This window comes from Doryrhamphus excisus, linkage group LG1 (assembly GCF_037039965.1).
Source record: "Doryrhamphus excisus strain RoL-2023G ecotype Guam linkage group LG1, RoL_Dexc_Guam_v1.1, whole genome shotgun sequence".
In the NCBI taxonomy this organism is placed as follows: domain Eukaryota; kingdom Metazoa; phylum Chordata; class Actinopteri; order Syngnathiformes; family Syngnathidae; genus Doryrhamphus; species Doryrhamphus excisus.
The window spans coordinates 20,461,893-20,484,806 of NC_136357.1; the positions used below are offsets into that span (position 1 = coordinate 20,461,893).

At 43.9% G+C, this 22,914-nt stretch overlaps 1 protein-coding gene across 1 annotated transcript in view; it reads right to left on the reverse strand.

Moving 5' to 3' along the window:
* zbtb16a (zinc finger and BTB domain containing 16a) overlaps window positions 1–22,304 on the reverse strand; it is a 139,108-nt gene extending 116,804 nt beyond the window's left edge. Inside the window, exons 1-2 of the mRNA XM_058078539.2 lie at window positions 22,046–22,304; window positions 18,581–19,897 (exon numbers count right to left, since the gene is read on the reverse strand). Coding sequence (XP_057934522.2) covers window positions 18,581–19,809 — 1,229 coding nt within the window. The 5' untranslated portion in view covers window positions 19,810–19,897; window positions 22,046–22,304. The remainder of the gene's footprint in view (window positions 1–18,580; window positions 19,898–22,045) is intronic.
* Window positions 22,305–22,914: the final 610 nt, after the last annotated feature.

Sequence of the window (22,914 nt, forward strand, 5' to 3'; positions counted from 1 at the left end):
AGGAAGTCATTATATTTGGATTTTTAAATAACACATTTTAGAACTGTAATTACGATAACGTGAAACAAGATCTTGTTTTTTACCCAAGGTTATTTTGCCTGGCGTCACTTCCTGTCCAGCTGCCACTCAGCTCCCCTAGGAACATATCTACAGCAACACACAAGAGCATGAGTCTTATTTATGTCTTGTTTTTTTCTTACTATGTCTCCTATATTGGATAATAGTGCAAAGGCCACTATAGAAGTGTTATTTCATGTCTAGAGTCTCTACCAATGTAAACATAAAGTGTAAGTGGGTGGGGTTTAAATCTGTACATTATTTTAAGTGTGAAATTGACATGTATTGACAAGTTGTTATATGTATCCATTATTCAGCCATGTGTGCAAGTGTGTGAGTGGGATCCTTTAATGACCTGTGTGAAGTTGGTGATTCATGCAAACAGACAATCTGTCAGCCTTGTTGACGGCATTTAACAAGCAGTTTTCCAACTGACTTTATATCACCAGCCGAAGGAAGCAAACAAAAAATGTAACACCGTCAGTGAATTATGCACAAGCGTGTATGCGATGAAACAAGTTTAACATTGCAAGGTGCATACTGCAACGTATTGAGAGGGCTTATGTCAGCCATGCATCCAGAATGCTTGATGCCGCATTTGTGCGACTGCGCAAGTGTACCTAATGTTGTGTCCAGTCAATGCAGGTTACCGTTACCATTGTTTGTGTACTGCTAACTGAAAATGAAAAGAAATTTGGAGGTAGCACACCTGTTTTATGATAACTTCATGTATTAACACTGAAACACATTTCAAGGTAAAAATGTGGCCATGCTACCCCAATTGAGCTGTTGAGTGTCTGCACATCGCTATGCACCACGCATGTTAGCGAACAAGTTTACCAAGTAACTTTAGATACAAACCAAAATAGAGGCGAGCTGAAGAAAACCTAATACCACCCTGTATGCGAATGAGGCATCGCTGAGCTCCTGTGGCTGCCGCTTGCGGTCTGGGGAGAAGTGGTCGCTCTTTGTGACTGGCCAATCACACAGCATAAAGATTGAATACATAATGAGCATTTTCTTTAAACAGAAATACAGATAATGACGAAATGTACTCACATCTAGCAAAAAAATGCACATATCCGGCTCATCCCTAATTCTTATCAGTTTGTATGACGTTATCTGCATTTGCGGAACAGCTTTTGTGTTTGTAAGGAACTGACAGACCTGCTCGACTTTTCTGTTTTCATTCCTTTTCTTTTTCTGGTTTGTTGTCTTTCGCAAGGGACTAAACACGTTTGCCACGGACAAGGGTGCAGAATGGCCACGCTGTCTCAGGAAATACATTCAAGGATGCCTCAGGTAGCGGGAACAAAAGGAAAATCCCACATTAAAGGTCGTGGAATAGCGCTTTGCTTTCTGTGGCAGACAACAAAGCAAACTACAGGCGGAAGAATGCATTCAAGCTTGGAGTGTTAACAAATGTAACGTCGCCAACGCTGCCGTTGCTTTTATGCGCACCGCACTTCAGCCCTGCAGAGATTCTACTAAGTTGTCGTGCTGCCAGGGAGTCCTTTTCAAGGCAAAAACACATTTTTTGGCACCACAATGTGTTTTTGTTTTCTGAGAGGAGAACTCATCTTCTGCCGAAGACTTCTCTTGGTTTAACCTTGCTTGAAAAAGTATTGGATGAGCTCATTGGTACCCAGTGTGAATTACTATGTGTCCTCTTGTCGCATGACAAGGCTTAACTACATCCACGTTTCTCAACCGAATGAAAGCATTTCAATGTCAAAATGTTCAACTAGTGCAGGACATCCAGGCTAATTACTTTTTACTTTTCCATAATTCCAAATTTGCCATGACACAACTCAACAATAAAGTCGAGAAATGGTACTAGTTCATCATCATCCTCCAATGATTCAAACCCATTCCAATGTGAAAATACTCATATTTTACATGTTTATTACATTTTGAAATATCCCACTTTTCCATCATTCAAAATGTTCCCCAATAGAGTGGAAAATTGTCATTTCAACCACCAAAATTATGTTGCATTGTTTGACGCTTACATGCGTCCACATTTGTCGACACATTGAAGCCATTCGAATGTGAAAATGTTCCCGCCCATTCATGTCATCATATTCATTTTTCAATTCCAAAATGTCCTACTTTTCATAACACACACCCAAGTATTTTATCGTTTCAGTCTTTCGTTCACACAGAGCACTTTTGGGATATTTTGGAAAACAGGGAAATCCGACTACCCCGCCTTGTTGCTGTTGTGTGCGCAAGCAAAATCAACCTGAGAATGATAAGGTCGCCCTCACGAGACCAAATGCAACATATCTAAATATTCTGCATGGCATGACTCACAATCAATATTCTCCTGATGTTTTTTTTTTGTCTAATAGCATTTTGATTAAGAATTTAAAAAATAACATGAAAGTGACATACTGTACGTCAACAATGAACAACAGTCTTTGTCAACAATTAAGTCTTTTAAAAGTGACGTTAAATGTTCATCCCTAATATGCATTCCCAATTGTTGTCCAGAATTGTCTGCAACTGGTTACTTGGCTTTATGTCTCCTATGAGAAATGTTTCAGTTTTCATGTTTCGGTTTCAGAATAAACCCTGTAAGAACGGTTTCATCACGGAAACCAAGCTTCCACTGTATTTGTTTCCGTGGCTGTTGTAACCAAATCGCTCCCACTTTCAAATCCCCACACGTAGAGATTAAAGCTGACATTGATCTAAAACCATACATGTGCTACTTCCTCCTCATCCTAATCATCATCCCAACAACGAATGTTCTGTCTGCAAAACGGCGGTCCTCACAAGTCACAACTCCACGGTCAGACTGCATATCGGGATTAGCATGTTTGCAATACCATGTGTGGATACAAGAGGATAAAGTTCAATCTTTCCTATGGTGGCTTCAAGCACATCTGTCATGCGATCAGACCAAGGAGAGTTTATTTTAATGCTTGATGTCTATCTGTCAAAAAATATTTATTCAGAGAGTGGTTGCCTTGCATCGATCACTCAAAAGCGCTCTGAAAAAGTTAACTTCTGAAGGAGAATTTCATCACTCCGACTCTTGAGTGGAAACCAAATAGGCCCACTGCCTTGAATCACAACTCATCTGATATTATGCACGTGCACGTCCGTCCAATACGTGTGTGTGTGTGTGTATGTGTCGGGAGATGCAACAGCAGCGAGACATTGCTCCTGCGGGTCGTCCCTTGCGTCAGATTTCTTCATCTCGTGTAGGTTGAAATGCGTCGTCTCGGTTTTTGGAAAGTTGGTTCTGACAACACAAGCGGGAGGAGGATTCAACTTTGACAAAAAGTGAAGATACTCTTCACATTTGCCCCTTCAATGTCATTCATTTCACCGTTTTATTATTATCATTCAAACAACTAAATTGCATTTTGAGGGCTTATACTCGAAACACACCAGTACTTGAAAAGCGCTAAATTTGCCAAAACCCGTCCGATTGACACAGAATCTGTTATGCATGTTATTGCAACAATATCATCGGTAGTTGCAGCCCTTAATGAAATACATTCATATGCATTCCTGGAAGTGAGTAGTTTTGCATACATGGATGCATGTAAGTATTGAATACGTAAGAAAAATACCAACAACACACTAATTGTATTGGCTTGTTAGGTTATTAGGTATTAGGCCGGCCACAATAAAACACCCAAATTGGCCCACCAACCGATGCACTTTGTGCAGTATTGCCGCAACATTTAAAGCAAGTCTGTAAAACCTCAGCGGCTTCAGTTGATTTTCAGTTCAGTGGAATTGTGTAACACCGCCCTTGGCCAATGCCACATAAATCATTTGAAACATCTACAGTTTAATCCATTGATCAGTATCGGCCGATCTCACTCATGGATGATCAGCATCTGAATCTGCACGAAACCCCAGAACATCTGGAGTAATGAACATAGTAAACTGTAATTTATTAACATATATTCTCATATTTTGAAGAAAACTGATCATGATGAATCCAAGCAGCTTTAGTCATGTAATAAAATATGTAAATACTTTTTTTGTGTTTGCATTGTACACATGTGCTGTTGATAATGTTAATAAACTAGTTTCTAACCCTTCTAAACAAATAAAGTTCATCTTGCAGGCAAGGAGTCAAATAAGTCATGCGTGTGACGAAGCGCAGTCCCATTCTCGCGTTGGCTTTTGTGAGCGCTTGCCGGATTATCCTAAAAAGTCATTAGCGGAGTATTTTTAGCGCCAGTAAAAACTTTTACAAGGAACTTTCCACGGCTGAGGGAGAGAAGCTCTGAGATGAGAATTTTATGTAAGCATCACATGTGAACCGCCCTAGAAGCCGGCAGAACGCCACTACTCAACTGCCAGCCCGCTGTCCAAATACGACACATGAATGACATCAGAACGCAGGACGAGCAGATTCCTAAAAACAGCACACCACTCTTTGATTTGTCTTTCATTTGTTTTTATTCCTTTCTATTTATTTACCATTTACGTGGCACAGGTGAGTTCAAACCAAGACAGTACAAACATTGAATGAAAACAAATAATTCGGACCCACCTCCACCAGTACGAGCGCGGAGTTTGTTTTTGAGTTTTTTTTTTTTTAGACAATTACTAGGTTGTGTTCGGTAAAAGTGTGCTAGCATGAATTCACTTGAGGTTGGTCCAGCGGTAAGGCACCCCTGGCATACAGGATCTTTGACTGGCATTTTTGCTGAAGGTGCTTCAAAACAGCACTCCTGTCATATAGAGGATCTTTGGCTAGTGTAGGACTAGTTTTTATAGGCCTGCAGGTGTAGTGTACAGACGCTGCAAAGTATGAAGAGTCCAGTTCTCGTGCGGTTGTAGAGTCGTAGTGGCGTTTTAGAGCATACGCGTGCATAGTTTGACAAAGCTAATGGTCTGACACCTCGCCAACAATGCTTCCTGCGAGACAATAAAATCATTAAACGCCTCGCGGGCAGCTTCTCTCTTTGAACACTCCAAGGCTGCGGAGGAGACGGCAGACATGATGGTGTGAACTGCAACAGTCTGGCGCTAGACGGCGCTTTACGCGGCTATTCACAGTTCAAAGGTAATATTACAATTTTTGCTTTGGTAATTTGGGTGACAAAATGGCAGCAGGGTGGGGCAGGTCTCGGAGCAGGGCGAGTGCCGGTTGCCCGAAACCGAGCCCGGCGTCATACGAGAAGCTTGTATGGGCATCGAAGACGGTAATTTTGCAATTCTCCTTTTGAAGGTTTGTGAATGGCGGCAGAGGAGGGGGTGTGATGTTTGTGGTGCGCTGGCAGCTGAGGCAATCTGGGTCTCAAGCACATCTAAGTTTGGCCAATTAGTTCCAGTGCCACTATTAATGTGCTGAAGGGGCGCGCCCGGCAGGAGGTCGAGGGCTCTGCTCAAAGGGCTCCAGGCCTCGCTAAGAGGAGGGCGGAGGGGGGCGGGGTGGGTCTGGATATGGCCAACAAAGGTGGGGGTCAGGACCTCAGGGCCATGTGAAAGCTGCACCATGTCCACTGACCCAGCTGCCCCACCCCCAAAACACTTGGGCCAAAGCTGCAGAGTACAACAACTGCACATGGTTTATGAATGAACAGTTTCATTACACTTTCTTTACATCATTGTACAGTATTGGTCACTTCTTTGACCAAAAACCTACGATTTTTTTATTGACAAATAATGCACATTCTGCCTGCACATTACATTTCTGTTAAACGTGTTTTTTGTGATGTAGTTGGTGACCTTCCAGAACGTGTCGAACCGAGTAAATGTAATGCACTCCAATTAGTTAAAATGGGGAGGGGAGGGCGTTCGACTGACACATTCCATTTATATTTTTTGTGAATTTTTTGTTACTTCTTGGTCACCGTCTTTTAAACTTTTATTGCTAGGGTGACCGAGAGTCACACAAACTAATGCACCCTACCCACTTTTTTTTTTTTTTTTTTTTTTTTTTTTTTTACTAGGAGCAGAGCGGCCCTGAAAATTTTAGAAGTGCAAGCAGAAAATTTAGGTGTGCACATCAAAATCAGCAATTTAACTGGCAGGGTTCTGCAAAAATAAATACCAAACGTATAGCCTGTTTTGTTCAAAATAACTGTTAACTGAATATAAAAATGACTTTCTTATAGAAAAAAAAGAGGCTAGTTTGATAACTGTAGCTCGCTAGAGGGTAGAAAAGTCAATCAATGTGGTTGAAATGTGAGTGATCATTGATAGGTTTAGACAAACTGTGGTCAATTTTACACTCAATTTTTAATCCTCACAGCCCCTTGTCAACGGGCATACCATCATCTGGTCGCACAAACTGCGACTATTTAGTGTGGAGCCCTGGAATTGATTATCGTAAATCCCAGTGACAAGCAGCATAGAAAATGGTGGATGGGGCTGCAATGCTGTCTCTGTCCATCAGGGGGATCCAGAGAAGCCCAGAGGGAGGCTGATGTCAATAGCAGCGCCCAATGAATGTCTAGCTCGGATGCAATGCATAATGGGAAAACTTGAAACGAGCTGTGTTTTTTCTATTTTAAACTTGTATTGCTATATGCAGATTCGGGTACACATTTTGAGAGATGGCACTGTGAGGCAGACCGTCCTATTTTTATATAAGCGTATATATACTGACCCCATGTGATTCCCAATGGGTTCGTGATTGACTCAGATGAATCAACTAAACAAATAATTGTTAGTTGCAGTCTTTGTTTGTATTGATGAATATGTTGGTGGACGATGCTACAACAAAGTTTCTAGCCATTAGCGCTTCATTTTTTTGCTGCAATTGCAATAATGTGGTGCTCATATGATCTGTACACGGTTGAGCAACAGCTAAAGACAACACGGCAGACATCAGATGATGACCAATCAACCAATCAGAGAGCGGGCTGCCTATTCCCTTCACCATACATTTCAGCTTCAGCATTTCTGATTTCCTACTTTCATATGTCAAGAGCGTTTGGAGGACAGAAGGCAAGTCATACATCAGTCCCTCTTTTTTTTAGCATTGCTGCACTTCCTGAGTTTTTCTTTTTTAATGAGGAAAAATGAGGGCACCCCCTTTGGCGTCACGACTGGAAATGACATTTACGTCTCCCCCTGTTGGTTGTGGTGGTGTGGTCACATAATACTGATACAACTTCCTTAAAGTTTTACAATGAGACAGCTGCTCAATGGCTTAAAGACAATTATTTGCGAAGGCCTGCTCGCTAAGGCAGCCATGTTTCTCACTCAATCATGCTCAAATTCTACACACACGTTCTTGTCAGCACCAAATATAACCAACTTGGCTAAACATCTCAAAGTTACAATGGGTTGCTTTGATGCTAAATACCATTTAGGTATAATACCATACGTAGTACCATAGTAGTCAATCAAAAGTGTTCTTCAGTTGCTGAAATCCACAGGGTCTTCGATTTTGAACAAATGTGTGTAATAAAATGATGAAAATAGTGCTGGTTTGGTCATTTTCAAAACCCCTACATTTGAAAATGGAGCCATTACTCTGCCGGTCCACATTCTGATGGACAATGGTACGACGGGTGGGGTCAAAGCGCTGACCACCGGACAGTTTGACAGCAGCCTTTGTGTTGGTGTCCACCAACAATAGGGGTGAGACGTGGGCGACAGAGGACGGGCACCCCCTCCCCCTTCAACCCTCCACCCCAACTCATGTGTAAAGTTCTTGCCTGATGACCTTTCACCCCTACTGTCATTGTCCAAGTAAAAATAATAAAATCTGTTCCGGGCTTCTGTCTTTATTGCGTCCTGAAGGGCTGGGTGGACCCTTACGTCCTTGCTTGGACTCTCTATGCGGTGCATTGGAAGGTTGACAGTAACAGTGGAAGTTTGGAAAACCGTCTTAATGCGACACAATAATCATGAGCTGGGTTGGTGATGGTTGGAGTGGAGATTAAACGTAAAAAGCCATAATCACAGTTCGGTATGTACCTCAGTTTTAAAAGTCACGGCTTGGGTATAGTAAGGCAACAAGTTTGTTTTTCGGCTTCTGCTAAGCACTAATCGCTAGCCATGAGTCCCACTAACCAAAGGTTGTTTTTTCACGGAGTAGGCACATGACTATATCGCAAGGCTGTTACACTTCCTGTTCTTCACTTAACGTGTACAGCGTGGGAACTCTGTATGCCTCTGTACCGTACCACAAAACGGCCACACCCCCGTTCAAACATATTGAATATTCCCCCACCCCCCAAATTCTGTAGCGGGTCAGGTTTTAGGACGTCAGTGTTGAATTATCACCCAACTAACGACTCACTTTACCCACCCAAACGCCTTTGTCCCAGGAGTCTCAAAACCAGTTTTACCTGACAGATGGTTGGAGGTTGTCAGGCAACAAATGAGAACTCTCTCCAGTCAAAATGGACATGGACATTTTCAATACAGATGAAAGCAGCAATCCAATCGCAGGTTGAACAGGTTGAAGCGGTGTCTTTGAGGCGCAATCACTGGACGTTTACTTTTACACCCAGCCAATCTCATTTGTGCATTTTTATCCGGACTATTGTTAAAACTGCTCTCTGATTGGCGGAAAATGCACTGTTCGGTAACCCCTGCTGAGCACCAAAAAACAAAATAGGAACTGGGCAGGAATGTAAATTATAAATATCTATAATCCGTTCCCATTCATGATCTCAGACCTTCAAGATGTCTTCAAGCAACACCTTTGAGGAGCAATTGGAACAGTTTCTTTTCAAGGACTCATTAAGTTTTAGCCATCTTCCTTCATGTCCTTCAGCAGCCATTCTAGTTTGGTGATTTTTACACCCATTTTTACACCCACCATGTACACTCTCTGTCTGGTGGAAATGCAAGTTTTTTTAATTTAAATTGCAGTTTATTGTGCATGTGCAGACTTCCCCCGCCAACATGGACAAAAAGTCAGTTCTGTAACCCCGGCCGCCCCCACCGCGGTGCTCTTTGACCCCATACTGGAGGCCTGACTGAACACAAACAGTGGTCATCCCCTTCTAGAGCCAAACCCCCTCCTCGGACTCTCCAGATCCACGAAGGGCTCCTGTTTCAGCAGCGCCAATGAAAAGCCGTACTGTAAATAACAGGGTGCAGGTTATTAATGGTGATGTGGTTCTGAGACCCCTGCATCCAGTCTACTGTAACAGAACCCTGATGCTGACAATGGAGCTCGTCACGGGCATTAAGGCAACAGGGCAGCTCTCTCCCCACTGAGCCCGCTCAGAATGGGGGATTAGTAGGAGAAAAAATGGGTCTCTGTCAGGTTCTCCAAGGGGGTCAACCCCCTCCAAACCAGCATTGCAACCCCGTCCTACAGACACTTTAGCCTTTGTCCCCAGGCAGAACGTGGGAGCAAAAAAGGGAGGTGAGAATGCGGGGGCAGGGCTAAAGTCGACGTAGTACCAAAAAACAGCAAGTCAAAAAAGTAAGTCCCCATGATATTCATCAGTTATGACACATGATATCCATCTATAACCAAAACATGGAATGTGATGTAATATCATACAGATCATTTGGTTGTCCATTCGTTTTTCTTATGCTTGTTCTGGTTTCCTAGTCAGTGCAAATTGGCGTCCCATCACATTGTCTTGGAGTGTCAGCTGCTACAATAACAATGTCGCAGTACTTTGGTTTATATACAGTAAATAGTTATGTAAATAGTTGTTGGAGGTGTTTTTTAGGGCTTTATGGTACCTTCAGTGGAACAATGGAGTTTGAGATTGTGCAGGGGTGTCACACGGCAACTGGTTATGTGGAGATGTTGCATGGTGTATCCCTCGTCTGTGTGGTAATGACTCTGGGCTGATGGCTTGTTCACAATGCCCACCTGACTAAGGAAACTGAAGAAGTTGTTCACAATTAGGGGGCTGATATTTATTTATCTTTTATTTTTGATTGATAATCATTGGGGCGGCATGGCGGTCTAGTGGTTAGCACGCAGACCTCACAGCTAGGAGACCAGGGTTCAATTCCCACCCTCGGCCATCTCTGTGTGGAGTTTGCATGTTCTCCCCATGCACGCGTTTTCTCCGGGTACTCCGGTTTCCTCCCACATTCCAAAAACATGCTAGGTTAATTGGCCACTCCAAATTGTCCATAGGTATGAATGTGAGTGTGAATGGTTGTTTGTCTTTATGTGCCCTGTGATTGGCTGGCAACAAGTCCAGGGTGTACCCCGCCTCTCGCCCGAAGACAGCTGGGATAGGCTCCAGCACCCCCCACGACCCTCGTGAGGAAAAAGCGGTAGAAAATGAATGAATGATAATCATTGATTATTGAGTGGGGTTTGGTGGGAGGGATGTTAACCAGAATACAGTCCTTTGCAAAGTTTGGTGGGTTTGGGAGTACATGTGCATGTATGTTACTTGCCGAAATAAAGTGATTTACTTGCCAGAATGTGAATAAAAACGAGAAGAAACGGTAAATTCAAGAGGGCCCTTGAACCCGTGTGCTCAGGCACTTATATAGTACAATGAGAATAAACCAGCTATTCAACCAGCTATTATTATTTCCTTTTACTCCAGAATATAATCTTCAAAATGATGGATGTCTTTGATTCAGTGATGTTGGAGGCTGATTTTTGAGGCACAGGTGCTGCAATGTCTTCCCAGGCTGGTCGTGTCCGCCGGCGACCCAGCGCCTTTAAGTGAGTGCACAGCGCAAGGGAGGCCAGAAGACAGGGTGCACGAGAGAGAGAGAGAGGAGGTTTGAGGTCAGAGGCTAAGTGAAATATATCCTCGCTGTAAGGCATGCAAGTGAGAGGATGCAGGAAGCTGAGGGCCAGAGATAAGGGGTGCAGACGTGGCCGATAAGCACCCTCAGTCCAGCGCTGAGGGGGAAAAAAAAGAATAAAACCATCAAGTGGGACTGCCACTGAAATCTGCTATTTCTTTCCCAAAGGTGAAAGCAGGGAGGGAAACTGCAACAGCGGACTCGGAGGGGGGAGTATGCTTAATGGCATACGGTGGCAAGTATACAGCATCATTTGTAAGGTCGGTGGCGAGACAGCGGTGACAGAAATGATGCTGTTTGAGTCATGACATGCCACAGCCACCGGCTTCAGTGATCAGTCCACAAAATGGAATGGGTTTTTTTTTTGTTTTTTTTTACTATTCCACTCTTGCCTTTTGGTTGCCCAGGGACAAACAGACAAACACAAAACAATCTGGATGCGGTCAAGGGAGACCTTGAAGATGCCTGACAGCCAAGACGGGCAAAGAGCGCAGGGAGACAGGATCCATCAAGTGTCAGGGGAGGACACTCGCAGACTACAATATTGAAAACTAAGCGACTGATCTGATGGTGGTTGCTATTACGAAGTCAATTAGGGTGAGACTGATGAATCTCTTCCAAATTACAAACCAAAAGCCTATTTCAGCCCATTGTTCCTTGATGAAATTTGATGACTGTAAAAGATATTATTGAGATATATTTGGAAGGACTGATGGTAAGATAACATCCCAGGTGCAACCTATGATAAGATAAAAATTGCAAGTTACAAACCACTTCCAGCTACTTAACATAGCATTTGTTCCATACACACACACACACACACACCCTCCCCCACAGCTGGCTAGCACGACTGTGGAGGAGGACCTATGCCATCATCAGCTCCCTCCCTCCTTGCGCTTAATCTCTCTCCGGGTGTCTTCGGTCAGCAAATACATAAATCAATTATGGTTTTAAGCTTCATGCCATGATTTACCCAACTGATCCCTCTTGGATTACAGCACGGCTTAGGATCAGTCGGTTTGGTGGCTACATCTCTGAGTCGCCTTGACAGTCATCGCATGTCAGGACTTTTTTTTTTTTTTTTTTAAGAGGTCTGCTTTGTGACACATTAGTTTATTGCAGAGTTGTCCAATTTTTTTCTACCGAGGGCCACACACTAAAAATGAAAAGATGCAAAAGCCACTTTGATATTTTGCAAAGCAACACGTGTAGAAGTTATACACATAACAAGAAAAAAGTGCATCTCAGCTTTGTGATAAAGGTGAAGCATATTATTAGTATGAACTTCACTCTTGGCTCTTTTTTGCTCATTGTTTTTTGCTATGTTTCATCTTAAATAGTCTTTGTAAATGTTCTTTTTGTAATATTTATTCCCATCATATTAAAACTTTTTCTCCAACCCAAATTTCCAAATGGTTTGTTTCTCCTTCGAAAACCTACAATTTTGTTATTTAGTATTCCAATCATTTTCAACTTTGTTACTAGAATTACATGATTTTTCCTCATATATTAGGAGTTTAATATTTTGACTTTCTACAGCTGTTTTTCTTTGTGTTTCAACTATCTTTCTTCTGGTAATTATGACTTTCTTCTCAAAATATTTTACTTGTTATTTTGGCTCTCATAATATTACAACTTAAAAAACATAGTAAACATTTATTCCTATAATAAAATATTTGAATTTTATTTTACTTTTATTTTATCATGTTATGTTATTTTCGTAAAATTTACAACTTGTTTGTTTTAATTAATTTTTCTTTCTAAAATCACTGCTGATTTTTCCAGTTATGCTACAGGTTTTTTTCCCACAAGTTTATTATACAAGTTTTCTTGTATAATTATATTTTTTGAATGAATCCACAGGCCAATTAAAACTAGGGTCATGTTCAGTATACATATTTTTGTGTGAAAACGGAAGATGCATGCTTACCTTTGTGTACAGTTAGCATTTGTTGTGGTTGGTCAAAAATTACAATTCCAGGATGAGATTTTTCTGGCCTGCTGGAATTTTTACAATATTTAGAAATTTTAATTTACTCTAGTTGCCGTTACTCTTGTGATGCAGCTAACAGCGACAGCTAATTTAGTGTACATTTGCCGTACGGCTGGTCCATGAGTGCGGTGGATTACAAGCTTGCACTCGCCTCACTTTCAATACCTGAGCGCTCTTTTGTAACAGGTGACGATGCAGAGAATGGGGCTAATTTTTATGACTAGCTTCTTAGCGTGCCACTATCACTCCGCTGGGGCCCCTTTACCAATCGCTGGCAAAGCATTCAAGTAGCAACAAAGAGGCTAATTAGGAGCTCTCTCAGCGCAGGCTGCACAGGCCTCCGATTTGATACTTCCCAGGGAGGCTGGGGGCCCTCCAAGGTGGCGGCAGTAGATTTTTTTTTCCACATGCACTCCAAACACACACACACACACACACACACATTTGTGAGCACACTTGGATCGGCCCTCTGGCTCATTGTGACATCCTCTCTATGGTCTGCCAGAGTGACAGAATCAGAGAGGGGGGGAAACCGGCACGTTTCCTTTTATGTGGCAGGGACCTGGAGAGGGGATGCTAATGGGATATCGATGGGATTAGAACCCAGAGCGTTCTCTGAACTCTTAAGTAAAATCCATTCATCGTCAAGGCTGTTTTTCTAAAAGTGAAAGCTTGATACTGTAAAAAAAAAAAAAAAAAAAGAAAGCGGCTTCCTTTTCGGTGCCAAAAGTGTCCACAGCTTCAGGCGCTTGGAGATACCAATCAGGATGTAAAAGGCACAGAACACATTTGCATGTCACCTGATAACTCACTCTAATTAGAGCAAAATGGACACATACAGGAGGCCAATATTCACAGTACAGTATGTGATCCTTATCCCTCCCTCCAGACCACAATGCCCCCACAGAGACAAAAGATTGGGGGGGTCAGTGTGTCGTTTTCCCGACAGCCCTTCGACACAGCCCGTTCAGCAGAGATGGCGGTAGCAGCAGCTGGTCGCAGCGAGTCAAGCTGCTAACTTTTATTGCACAAACACCTCCTTCCACGCTTATCTCAGGAGGAGAGGTGATCTAATCAGCCTGCTGATTAGATCATTGCTTTAGCCACAAGGTTTTTCCTCCAATTCCAAAAGAGCATCCGTCGGACTCAGCATCAGGAGCCTTGATGTTTGAGTGTCTTGGCTTTGACACGATGCAGCCCCTCCCCGTGTAAAGCCCCTAATCGATACATCTCCTACCCTGACAGTGAGGACTAAGCGCAGGTCTGAGTTCAGACAGAGATAGCCAGTGTAAATCTTTATGGTTCAACTGGTATGGTCTATATTGGGGCCAAGCTGGCTCTGCAGCGCGAGGCAGCAGAGGCGGCAAACGCCACAGCACCTGGATGGGGTGGTCGGACATTGGGAAAGGAATAACATTTTGGTGTTGGATCCTGAGTAGGCAACAAGTGTTTCCGCTTGGTGGTCTAATGATTATTATTCTACTTATGGGTAGCTTCAGTTTCAGATCTTGGCAACAGGTGCCTTTCTAGCGCTTACCCAAATTAGGGTTGTTGGTGAACGTTTGCGGTCGACCAAATAGGGTTCAAGTTTCAGGCAGCTCACTTTGATCATTGATTGCGAGGTAAGCATCCCTCTTCCTTCTGCACCCAAAAGTCCAAACTTGGTTGTCAGAAATGACCATCTAGAAGCACAGCAGAGCTAGATAGGACGTGGTCACTGGTTGGTAGCGTCCAAGGCACACAGGAGTCTGTATGTGTGCGGAAGAAACCAACCACCATCCTCTGGCCTTGGACATGAACAGCACGGGTGTGCATACAATGTTATCACCTGCTGCAAACTGCACGCCTATCTATCTGCACTCAATCTACAGTTTACAGAGGAGGATGCCAGGGGAGGTTATTGGCACCCCACTCTGATATGCACAGATAAGAGCCTGCGGCCCGCTGTTTAAACACCTGGAGCTCCAGGTTTATTAGAGCGTCCTCCAAGCAGAAGGACAGGAAACGGAAGAGCGAGTGCCGCCGCTGTCGCAAAAGTAATGAACAGCCAAAGCAGTGAGAGTGCAGCCGTTTAATACCGGGATGATTATTCCCACCACTGCCGAGCCAAATAAGCAATAATGGGAACGGCGGGAGCAAACAAAAAAAGAGGAGAGGGAAAATCCGCATCTCATCTCCCAAAACGGCCGGGAGAAGTTACAGCACTGATTGCTTTTGAGCAGAGAGACGCTCACCTGTGCTGCCCCGCACATTACAACCAGGGTCGATCATTTGCATGAGAAGCAGTGATCAGAGGAATGATAAACACAAGGCCATTTTTTTTCTTTTACAGCGCAGCATCACACATTTATTTGCCCAATAAATTGCTCTTGTCTGTTTATTGATTCATTTCTCAGTGGCAGACTGACTGGAATGTCAAAGCAAGAACTCACTACAGCTCAACGGCAATTACAAACGATGAAAACCTGTCATTTCCACATTGGACAATTTTTACTTAACAAAATCACGACATGAGTAATAGTTATTATGTACTTCGGCTTTAGACCACACATCTGCCAGTCAGAAAAGTCAAAATGTGTTGACAAGTGTTGCAGGTCAGGCACTGTGTGGCTAAATTTGCTGCTAAAATACAAATGATGGCACTTTCAACGTGATAGAATGTTTGGATGGAGTTGATATTTGTACAGACATGACATTCTAACCTTGCTACCCATCATTACAAGTCGCATGAGTTTAACAAAAACATTTTTTAAATTTACAACTTGGAAATAATCCTTCAGTCACAGATGTTCAGAGGAAAATTCACTTTTCACAAATTGTTCTGCATGGTGTTTTTTTTTTTTTTTTTTTAAATAAATACTTCACTGATAAATTACTTGCATTGCGCCCTTCCAAAAAAACAAAATAAAAATTGTGACAGACACAATTATCTGACAGTGACGTTACACCATAGACAACTATTGGTCAATGGAAGCCATTATGTATTTATACATATACTACCACCTGCCCAGCCAGTCACAATATGTGACAAATGGCTGTTTTTGTTTAGCTTACTGATATAATCCAGAGTGCGTGAGATTTAAATAGAGTGGCAGCTAAATTTCAACAGGAAATGGGAGCATTCATTTGGACATAGAAGGCGCACGTATCACCTCAGCTCACACTAGTGACCTGGGGCACATCTGGAAACAATCACACTCATGTTTGACTTGACCTGCCTGCACCAAATAAACTCTGCCATCTTTTTTTGTGTGTGTTTGCTGCAGTGGGGGCAGTGGTGGCCCTGACACAGGGGTAGCGGCGGCGGGGAAATAAAGCATAACTAGTCAAACGACGACACAACTCGGTTCTTTGGCGTCACATAGCAGACCTTTGGAAGCACGTGATTCCGACACATCAGGAGGACAATGCGAGATAATAAACGGCGTCATATCGGCGTATCACTCGCTTAAATTAACCCATTAGTATGCTGCAGTGTAAGGCTGCAAGATCAATGCATGAAACAGTTTGGAAATCTCCTTTGATACCAGATTTCCCAGCTCGGTGCGAATTGATGAAATTCCTCATGAAACACAGGCAACCATTTCACGCGGCAAGCTACTCTCAAGACGGCGCCGTCTGTCCTTTTTTTTTTTTTTTTTACGCGCTACATTTGTAGGGCGTTTTGAAAAGCTGTTTAAATACTCTCCAAAACAGTGCCTCAGGTAGAAAGTGATGAAAAGCCGCTCTGAATTTCATTGCTGTGGAACTTCAAGGCCACGTGGACGAGTTTAAGGAATTGGCTCATCTTTTGCCGAGATAAAAGCTGCCGGAATCCTAAGGACCAAGCTCTTTCTAAGCGAGGGAATCATTCCAGGTATGAGCATTCCAGCTCAATTAGAAAGGTGGCAGGGTTCAAATCCTGAAGTGAACTTTAACCACTGATTCACGCAAACATTACTGGGGGCAGCCTTCAAGGAAAGTGAATGAGTGACAGTGAATGCAGCAAAATCCTGTGGATAGATTCTAGCTGGATCTTTTTCAGGTCTTATAGAATGCTGCTGATTGAAATATCCGGGAACTACCTCCTTGTCCAGGGTCCAGTGCTCATTTCCTGGGCTGACCATCAACTACCACCCTCTCACCATCACCCCCTTTGTGAGCAGCTATGGGAAAGGGGGGAGGGCACCAAAGACTCAAATGCAGTGGTTCTCAAACTTTTCACAGTTGCATACTGGAAGCCATTTACCCCCTACTCATGTACACTTAAAGAAAATAAACCACGCAAGAAAATAACTTTAATATAGTATTAAGTACTCTGTATTATGGCATTATATTGGAAAAATAATCTTACTTTTCAACTGCACACATAGGCTACTAATTTAAAACAAGAGGAACAGAATAGGAATAAGACATGAATTCAATCCGAGGCTTACTACTGAGCCAAATGGACATGAGCACATATAGCATGAGGTTATGCACAAAGCCAAAATGCACAGCAGCACAGAGCTAACGTTATTAAAGCTCACCTCTGTGCATTTATGCACATCTTTAACATAAGGACGAGGTGAACGCAACAATAGCAAATACACCCCTGTCTGTGCAGCGTCTGACAAAGTCATACACATAAGTCTCAACCTGCATCACAAGGACCGCCGAACAAAGTGCCTGCAATACCCGAAGAAGACACATTAGTCGTGAAAGCATAAATTTACTTACATGTGCAAAATTGAGGGATTTCTAACATCCAAGAAACAAATGGCAGGCTCATACAGGTCTGAAAATGCACCGATTAGTCACAGCACCACGTAAGAATAGCAGGTCTCATTTAGGTTCCATAGCTGGATCATGGCCATCTTTTTCAAGGGGACCTATTAAGCTCATTTTTCGGCCCTTTGTATTGAGTTGTGGACTCCTATAGATTAGCTACACATGATAACCGGCACTCAAAGCTTTATAGGTCTTCCAGAATCTGTACAATTCAGCTATATGTCTTTGGATTTTTTGTTTTCCCACAAAAACGTTTTTTTTAATTTAGTCCACCAACGGCCCACCTGCAGCAGACACGCCCACTCCACTGTGGTTGGTCACACTCGCCGCTAACGGTATTGGGGTTCATAATACATGACGATGTATCTTTTTAAAATGACGACTTTTAACATACAGCCATATGTGTTGGATTCCGAATCCGATCCGGAAATAGAAACTGGACAGTCTGACGTTTCTCAAGAAAAAAGAGGTTACTTCAAGGCTCAATGGTAAGTGGTTTTAGCATATTAGCGTTAGGTTTTCTACAGCATCGGTAACATCTAATGTGGCCACTAATTGCTTACTTCCAAATACGCAAACCTCATTATGTGAAACGTTGGCATGGTTTAACACAAGAATACAACATTGTAACTATATTCGTAAGTCAGAAAAGTTGAAAAAGCATAATAGGTCCCCTTTAATGTCGCAGAATCAGCTACTTGTCCCAGAGTCTGGCGCTCATTTCCTAGACTGACCATCAACTCCCAACCCCCCACTTCTCCTTCTTGTGCAGCAATGGGAAAGGGGGTAGGGCACCACATTCAAGAGCTGTCCTTTATGGTCGGACAAAACTGGACAGTTCTAAAAGGGTGGGATCACAGTACAAGAACCCCCATCAAAAACAACTAAGATTTGAGTTAGTGAGACTTAAGAGCTCCTTTGCTGCTAGTTGAGGCAGTGTTAGTTTAAACAAGCTGGAGAAAGCCAGTGAAGAAAGTAAACTGACCTTATGGATTGACAATTTAAATAAGGTTACTTGAGGTTTTTGAAATTCTTTTGAAATTTTGAAACTCTCGGGAGATACTGAAAAAGGATCCCGACAACGTAAGACGTCAAACTTACCTGTGCTGCTCCACAGCCTCGTTATCTGGAAGTTCCGCACCGCAAACATTGCAGCGCTCGTGCTGGTTCCTCCCGTCGGGTTTCATGCCCACCGCCAGCTCGCCAAGCTTGCTGAAGAACTCCCTCTGGATGAAGCTCTGAGGCAGGAGTCCGCCGTAGGCGCTGAAGTCCATGGACATGGCCAAAGCCGGCGACATTGGGAGAGCGGAGGCCATGGAGACTGGCAAGGACATGATGGCGTCGGATTTATGATTGACAGGGAGGGAGTAGAGTGAAGCCAGGTGTTTCTCCGCCATCCCGGCCATAGCTTCCAGACCCATCTGGCTGACTTCCGCCTGAGAGTCACCCATGCCGTCGTCGCGGACGTAATGGAGCTCACGGGCACTGGTGATGACGCTGCTCCTGGTGGGTGTTCCCGGTCCGTCCCGGTTCCTGTCCTCCCCGCTTCTCTCGCCGTTGCTGGAGCCACCAGACTCCATGTTGTGAGGGCTCTCATGGCCATTGCCGCCCATGTCCACCTGCATCATTTCTGTCTTGATTTCGCTCATGAGGTGGTGGGCGTTGACATGGTCGCCTCCAAAGCCTTGCTGGAGCAGGGACTGGCCGATACTCATCAGGCTGTCCACGGCGGCTTTGGTGGGGCTCAGACTGGAGACTCCAAACGACGTGGAGACAGAGGGACTCTGGTCCACCATACTGGACATGGTGGAGACTTGCTCTGTACCCGACAGGTAGAGACTGTCCATGGAATGCTTTTTGGAGATCTTGACTCCATTGTGGCCTTTGCGCTCATCGTCGTCCTCCGTGCTGCCATCATTGACGCCTACCTCCACGTCATTCTCGTCTGACGACTGGATGGTCTCTAAGATCTTGAGGCATTGCTCCTCCAAATACTCAATCTCCAGGATCTCTGCTGCGTACAACAAGTCGTCCAGGTCCTCCACCTTGGCCTGGAGCGTGGCAGTGTAAGCATAGTCCAAAATCTGCTGAAAGGTCTTTGGCGAGAGAAAGTCCAAAGTGTAGTGCTGGCTGCTGCGATGGAAGAGGATCTCAAACATCTTGCTGGTGCACGCCAGCACGGTCCGGTGGGCGTGGAACTCCTGGCTGTCCACCATGATGACCACGTCACACAGCGTCCCCGCAAGGCGCATCTGGTTAGCCTTGTGGAGGAGCGACGTTGGGTGGTTGGGGTTCTGCAGCTGGATCATGCCCATCTTTGTTAAATCCATGATGGAAGTCCACCAGGCCGACTCATGAGGCTAGCCTTGCCCGCTTCACAGTGGGGGTTTTTAGCTGTTGTTGGAGACCAGAGGAAGCCTGGAAGAAGGAAAAAGACAGCTTAGGCTGTTGTTGTGTTACATCCAAAACTGAATAAAATAACATTCATAGTTGATACAAAAGAATTCAGCATATACTGCTTGTATAGCGTTACTATTCACTGAAAATGCACAAGCTTGATGGTGGTGGCGTCACAGTCTGGGGATGCAAAAGAGCTGCTGACATTGGAGGAGCCGAGGTTCATTGAGGAGATAGATGCCAACCATTGTAAAGCAGAGTCTCAATTTTTTCTCTTAATCATTGGCTAATGCAGCATATCATTCATTGTCTTGACTCTTTATAATGCCAGGTGTGACTACACACACACACACACACACTTGAAAAATGACAGTTGCAGTAACAAAACTACTGATTTTCTTCCTGTCTTTTGGCAAAATAATGTCTTTAAGCATTTCCGAGGCTGCACGAGTGCTGGCAGCACTGGGGAGAGTTGTGGTTCATTCCAATATGTACTATGAGATTCTGAAGCAGGAAACCGGAGCTTTCCAACATTACGAGGGGCCCAAACACACCTCAGTGGTGACACGTGTGAATGTGTTAAGAGTGCGGCCCAAGTTGTGGAGCATTCTCAAGTGGAAGACCGGTGAAGGAGCTTAACAGGAGACGTAACATCCACTTGCACCATGACTTTCTTCTGAGACACTGTACATTTCTTCAAGTAGGAAGTCATTGGCTTTTTTTATGCAAACATCCTGCAGGGATGCTAAACGTCATGAGCACCGACTGTAGATTTAGTGAAAGGAGACAATTTGTGAGCAGTCTGACCGGCACGCCCTGCATACCAATCAGGCCGACATATGTCATGTGTGAAAACGGGAGGAAAAAAAAAAAACACATCACTTCATTCGGTTAGCTGTGGCTCACAAAGACGGTCAAAGCGGCCTTCTCTGAAATTAAATAGCCTGTCTTATTCAGTATTCCCATCACAGACAACAGGGGTGCCGGTGGAGGGGGTTCGGGTGGAGGGTGCTAGTGGCCAGAAATGGCTGGACAGGGAGAGGAAAAAGCCAAAAAGGAAGGCGACACAATGCTGCAGCGCCCTACCCCCCCAAAAAAGGCTTCATGATGAATGATGAGGAAGTTATGATGGCAACATGTTGATTCAGAATGCCTTCCGTTACTTTGTTTATACATCTATATGAACTCTCAATGTCAATAAAATGATGCATAACACATAATTTCCATGCACAATAAAAATGACCCATTTGTTTGCACTATAGTGGCTATTAAAGAAATGCAATACCTGCAGGAGACTGTAGTGATGATGAAACGACAGCCTCTCAGTCAACAGAGGTCATTCGCGACCTTATCTTTATTACAGCTTTGCCAATAGCTGCACGATTTACGACGCCCCACACCACCACCACCCAGTAAATGCTTGTTGCGCTCTCTGCACCCTGTTTGCACACTAAATGGTGCCTTTTAGCGCGTTAGGTTATCCATAATATAGCGGTTCGGCGTGCGTCTAGACACAACGAAAACTGGTCTTTTTTGCATCAAAGTGCGGAATGATTAAAGGGGCACAAAAAATACACCAAAAAATCGATGCGATCAAGAGTCGCGTTCAATATTCCACGAGTGTGCACACTCCCAAAAAAGTAGGCTTCATTCACGCACAGGTGGACTCCGTCGTAAATCTAGAAAAACGGCGTAAAAATGACGCGAAACGACATTTAGACGTGCTGTCAGTCATAATAATGAATGAAGGCTGAACGGAGAAAGCGCGAGCAAAAGAGACCTTTAACAAAAAAAAATTGAAATGATTTAGACGTGCTGTCAATCAGAAGAATGACACACTGTTAAAGCTAAAGAGAAGACTAAAGCGTCAAAATACACACACTGAAAAGTGCAAGCTAACAACGGGGGGGGGGGGAACTATGGTGAGTCTGTTTCAGTTACCCAAACAAAGTATTTAACTTATAACATAATATGACAATAATTCATTCATTTTAAAGCACTCCAACATCTCTCCAGCGTCCAACAAGTCTAACAAGGTTGCACAGGGACACCCCCGCTCAACCCCCCCCCCCCCCCCCCATCCCTAAAAAAAGAGGCGAAAGTGCGTGTGAGGGTGTAAAATTAGCCAAATACAACTAATACTAGTAAACAGTGCTAGCAGGTACTCACCTTGCTCACTGGCACGATTATGCTACTGCGTCCTCGGAGAGTGTCAAGAGCAGTGCTAAAAGAGGGAGATAGTGCGCGTCCTCAGAGCAATAGTATAAAAGACAGTTCACAGTACCCGCTTTCCCTCTCTCTCTGTCCGCCTCTCGCAACAAACTCCTTCCCTTGTCTCGCCGGAGCGAATCAACGCGCCGCTGACGTCAGCCTGCAGACGAGCATGCAAGGAGAGCCACAAACAGCGAGGAAGTGAGACACCTAGGGGGCTGTCTCATGTCCACAAACGTCTGCGTTAACACGATTACAGACGCCGGAGCCACGCCCCCTCCTCGATCACGGACGCACACGCTGTAGACACGCTGTGTCCCCCACCCTGAGGACACCTGATGTCAACATGTCCTAAAATGCCCCCAAAACAGGAATTACTGGCACTAGAAAACAACTGGAAGCATACATAGTGAGCTACAGACAGTTTTTAAAGGTATCCTCACCCCTCTCCCCCGCATACATACACACATGCACAGGCCCCCTGTGGGACACCTAATGTCAATGATGCCCTGTGCTAAAGAGTTTTTCATCTGAAATAATGCAACTAGAAAGACTTAACTGTCATCCAAATGTACAAATAATCAATAATCAATTTCTGTTAACATTGAAACACAACATCAATTAAACACTTAAACTATAGTTGAAATGACCAAAGACCATGGTGTAACGCAAAGATGGTTTGACGGTCATATCTATATTTATTCTTAACTGTCTCACAAGCGTTAAAATAAGTTCATGATTCTAAAACATAAAAACAACAAGACAAAAGTATTCTGACTGCTCCGGTCTGATCTGAAGGAAAGATAGAAATAGTCTGTTCCGGGTTC